The sequence below is a fragment of the Nematolebias whitei genome, chromosome 6, assembly GCF_014905685.2.
Source record: "Nematolebias whitei isolate Nwh7 chromosome 6, NemWhi1, whole genome shotgun sequence".
NCBI classification, from domain to species: domain Eukaryota; kingdom Metazoa; phylum Chordata; class Actinopteri; order Cyprinodontiformes; family Rivulidae; genus Nematolebias; species Nematolebias whitei.
Genome location: NC_056503.1, coordinates 1,096,764 through 1,101,931, shown reverse-complemented (window position 1 = coordinate 1,101,931; position 5,168 = coordinate 1,096,764). Strand labels below are relative to the sequence as shown.

The following is a 5,168-nucleotide window of genomic DNA, read 5'->3' as shown; positions in this document are numbered from 1 at the left end:
GATCCATTGTTAGGCTGATGGTCCTTCTTGAGCATGTGATCAGCTGGTTTTGGTTGTCAGCAGCAAACTGGTTGATCCACTCTGAGAAGGTGCTATTTAAGAGACTGAGCTGAAAACAGCACCTCAGACTGAGGAAGTCTTACGGATGAAAGACGATACGTTTCTACAATCTTTTTGTTTTGTTTTGTTTTTTTAATGTCCAGAGGAGATTTTTCTACCTGGATTATTGAACATGCATCAGGATAAATAGAATGTTCCTAGAGAAACTTTGACAGGGGCTCGTGCCAATTTAAACATTTGATTTGACACTACTATGTGTTGGGGTTCGCTTTACCACTATACCAAATTTCATCTGAATAGCTCTAAAATGGCTGAGTTCAATCAATCAATTCAACTTTATTGTCCATAACATTCAATGAAATAGAGATTTGTCTTTTACATCTGGCTCATCACATTTTTTTTCTTTTTAGCTAAGTCGGCCATCTTGGATTTTTTATTTTGATGTTGCATTTGATGGAAAACATTCTCGGCTATCATCACATCAAATTTCAGCTCAATATCAGTAAAATTAGCTGATTTATAGTATGTTTTTCCTTTTTTGCTCAGGCGGCCATCTTAGATTTTTGATTTTCCTTCAGAGTCTACAGTATTAAGGATCATTCTCAGCTCCCAATACACTAAATTTCATGTGGATATCTCTAAAAATGGCAACATAATTGTATTTTTTTTCTCTTTGAGCTAAGGTGGCCATCTTGGATATATGATTTGCATTATGAATGCTTAACAAGTCGCTCATAGCTACAACCACACAAAATTTCAGCTCAAAATCTCAAAGAATGACTGAGGTATAGTTAATTTTGTGTTTGTGGAGGTAGCTGTGGCAGCCATCTTGAATCAAAATGGCTCCAAATATTACTCAGCTTTAGATATACATCTGATGATTACCTTCTGTGAGTTTCAGACAAATCCAATGAGCTGTTCATGAAATATGTTGCTAACAGAAAGACCATCTACGTTTACATGTATTTCTAAATGTGTGTTCCTGAAGTCAGGTCAGAGGTGCGTGCATGTGCCCATGTGTGCACCCGTTCTTGCGTGCATGGGCACATGCATGTGTGTGGAGGTAGAGCACAGTAACACAGGTGCAGGAGCAAGAAGAGACAAAATCTTGCTTTGAATAAACACGTGCTGTGTAAGTACTATAAAGTCTTTTGAATAAATTCTTTAAGCCTGAATGAGATAAGAGATTGGTTCACAACCGTGAATTTTCACATTTTTACAGCACTATATATCAGATATATCACGAGTTAAAAACACTCCTCACAACGTGATCTGAATAAAAAAATTGTCAGTATTACAGCTGCTGGTCGTAAAATTAGAATATCATGAAAAAATTGGGCAGCACGGTGGCACAACTGGTAGAGCAGCTTCCTCTCAGCAAGCAGGTCCCTGGTTGAAATCCTGGTCCGGGGGCCTTTCTGGGTGGAGTTTGCATGTTCTCTCTGTGCATGCATGGGTTTTCTCCAGGTACTCCATTTTTTTCCCACAGACCAAAAACATGCATGTTAGGCTGATTGGTAACTCTAAATTGTCCCTAGGTGAGAGTGAGAGGGTGTACCCCGCCCCTGGCACAGTGATTGCTGGACATGGGCACCGATGACCCCCGTGACCCAAAATGGAAGAAGCGAGTAAAGATAATGGATGGGGATGAAAAAATTGATTTATTTCAGTAATTCCATTCATAAAGTGAAACTTGTTTATTATTTTCATTCATTACACACAAACTGATATATTTCAAATGTTTATTTCTTTTAATGTTAATGATTATAACTAGGGATGGGGCCGATCCAATCCGGTATCGGCCTCTGATACAAGCATAATTTATGTATCAGAGATTTCCGATCCATGATGCATGTCTGTGTCTGATGAAATGTCTCCACATGTGATTCCCTGCAGGCTGCTCTGCAAGTTGGCTTCAAACTATGGAATGGATTTCCTGAACAGAGGCGTGTCTCATGAACCCAGAGTAATAAGACCCGCCTCACATTCAGCAAGTCCATTTCTTAGTTTGCAGCCAGCTACAACATGACAGCACTGTGGCTAACAGCTAACCAACTTTTCATCGTAACATGTCCGCTGTGTGGAAGTATTATACACTAGAACCACCCCAAGACAGCAACATGTAATGTCTGCAGAGCCGCTGTACCGAGAGGGGGAAGCTCGGTCACGTCTTACAAAACATGGAACTTAATAAACATTTGAAAAAGCACCACATTAAAGCGCATGAGGCTTGTTTAGCCAGCCACTGCGGTAAAGTTAGTTTTACGTTGGACGTTCGAGCTCTGTGGCTTCAGCGATGTGTTCCTCTCATTCAGTCCAAGGCAGGCAGTCCGATCTCAGTCAGCCGTGCTCAGTCTGCCCGTCTCGGAGGAGCTGAGTGAGCACGGCTGACTGAGATCAGACTGCCTGCTTCACAGCTTGATTGAATATTTGAAGCCAAGATATAGTTTACATTTACCCTCCAGGAGATATTCATCAGTACAGCAGTAGGCAATCATAAAAAAAAAAATAAAAAAAAAAACATGAGTTGAAGAATAAAAGAAAATTATATATTTTAAAAAAATTAAACAAAAAACAGCTACATTATAAAGTGATGTAAAATACTAAAAACAGGAACATGTCTGTGTTGGTTTATGCCATGAACTTAGCAGATGTTTGAAGCCATTTAATCAGTTTAGTATCCACTTCAGCGTATTGTTTTTATGCTTAGTGTATATTTGGTTCATGTTTTTCTTAGTTCATATCTTAGATCTTATTGCTGTTTTTCTTTTGCATTTTATTGTGAGATGTAACTGGGACCCTGTGTACATAATCTTGTTCCACCACATGTACCACATGCGGTGTGTATGACAATAAAACTCTCTGATGCTGACTGTAAAGCTAGGAGTTTTGTGTTTGCAGGATTTAGTTCTAACTTTGAAACTTATCCAACATTAATAAAACTTACCTCAAGTTTCCTTTTTGGACATGCATGCATATATTTGTACAAGTTGTACTTGCCTGTAGAGAGGAGATTATTACAGCCTCATATAAAATCAATAATGATGATGATAACGGAGTAGTATCGGCCAATATCCAGATTTGGGTATCGGGATTGGATCGGAAGAAAAAAAAAGTGGATCGGTGCATCCCTAATTATAACTAACTAATGAAAACCTCAAATTCAGTATCTCATAAAATTAGAATATTGTGAAAATGTTCAATACAGAAGAGACCTGGTGCCACACTGTAATCAGCTAAGGCCTTGAAATAGTCTCTCAGTCTAGTTTTGTAGGCTACACAATCATGGTGAAGACTGCTGACTTGACAGTTGTCCAAAAGGCGACCACTGACACCTTGCACAAAAAGGGCAAGACAAAAGGTCATTTCTAAAGAGGCTGGCTGTTCACAGAGCTCTGTGTCCAAGCACATTAATAGAGAGGCAAAGGGAAGGAAAAGATGTGGTAGAAAAAAAGTGTACAAGCAACAGGGATAACGGCACCCTGGAGAGGATGGTGAAACAAAACCCATTCCAAAATGTGGGGGAGAGTCATAAAGAATGAACTGCAGCTGGAGTCAGTGCTTCAAGAACCACCACGCACAGACATATGCAAGACAGCTGTTGCATTCCTTTTGTCAAGCCGTTCTTGAACAAGAGAAACATCTCGCCTGGGCTAAAGACAAAAAGGACTGGACTGCTGCTGAGTGGTCCAAAGTTATGTTCTCTGGTAAAAGTAAATTTTGCATTTCCTTTGGAAATCAAGGTCCCAGAGTCTGGAGGAAGAGAGGAGAGGCACAGAATCCATGTTGCTTGAGGTCCAGTGTCAAGTTTCAACAGTCAGTGATGGTTTGGAGTGCCATGTCATCTGCTGGTGTTGGTCCACTGTGTTTTCTGAGGTCCAAGGTCAACACAGCCACGTACAAGGAAGTTTTAGAGACTTCCTGCTTCCTGCTGCTGACCAACTTCATGAAGATGCAGATTTCATTTTCCAACAGGACTTGGTACCTGCACACAGTGCCAAAGCTACCAGTACCTGGTTTAAGGACCATGGTATCCCTGTTCTTATTTGGCCAGCAAACTCACCTGACCTTAACCCCATAGAAAATCTATGGAGTATTGTGAAGAGCAAGATGTGATACACCAGACCCAACAATTCTGAAGAGCTGAAGTCCATTATCAGAGCAACCTGGACTCATAATACCTGAGCAGTGCCAGACTGATAGACTCTATGCCATGATGCATTGCTGCAGTAATCCAGGTAAAATGAGCCACAACTAAGTACTGAGTGCTGTACATGCTCATACTTTTAATGTTCATACTTTTCAGTTGACCAACTTTTCTAAAAATCCTTATTTTAATTGGTCATAAGTAATGTTCTAATTTTTTGAGCTACTGAATTTGGGATTTTCATTTGTCAGTTATAATAATCAACATTAAAATAAATAAACATTTGAAATATATCAGTCTGTAATGAATGAATATAATATACAAGTTTCACTTGTTGAATGGAATTACTGAAATAAATCAAGTTAGTTGTGATATTCTAATTTTATGACCAGCACCTGTATAATGGAGAAACATATGAGTGATGCACCTCACAAAAAAACATAACTCTTACAGCCAAGACAAACATACTGGTGGAAAGTCAACAAAAAAGCCTACGTTTTGATATATAATATATTAGCATAGTTGATCTAAAACCATCCTGGCATTTTTCGTACGTACATGTATTTAAAATCATTAACCTGATTAACTGAATTGTTTTGTTGTGATTAATTCTTCCAGAGGAGACAAAGCAAGTTCTAAGGCTGAGCCTGACTGAGTTCTCACTGCCCAAGTTCTACCTTCTGTTTGGTATCAGCAAAGTCAAGTCAGCCGCCGTTATCGCCTTCCGCTCCAGCTACAGAGACCGCTCCTTCTCACCTGGCTCGTATGAGAGGGAGACCTTCGCCCTTTCCTCCCTGGAGACTGTAACCGAGGCCTTACTGGAGATCATGGAGGTCAGCAGAATAAATGTGTGCCTCTACTGTGGAGAGACCTGACATGTTAGTTTGTTAGTTAGTTAGTTAGTTAGTTAGTTAGATAGATAGATAGATAGATAGATAGATAGATAGATAGATAGATAGAT

At 39.6% G+C, this 5,168-nt stretch overlaps 1 protein-coding gene across 1 annotated transcript in view; it reads left to right on the top strand.

Annotated features, from left to right (window-relative positions):
• LOC119411471 (neurofibromin) overlaps positions 1-5,168 on the top strand; it is a gene marked incomplete at its 3' end in the record, with an annotated part of 47,618 nt that overhangs the window by 31,596 nt on the left and 10,854 nt on the right. The window contains 1 exon segment of the mRNA XM_037678423.1: positions 4,826-5,040. Coding sequence (XP_037534351.1) covers positions 4,826-5,040 — 215 coding nt within the window.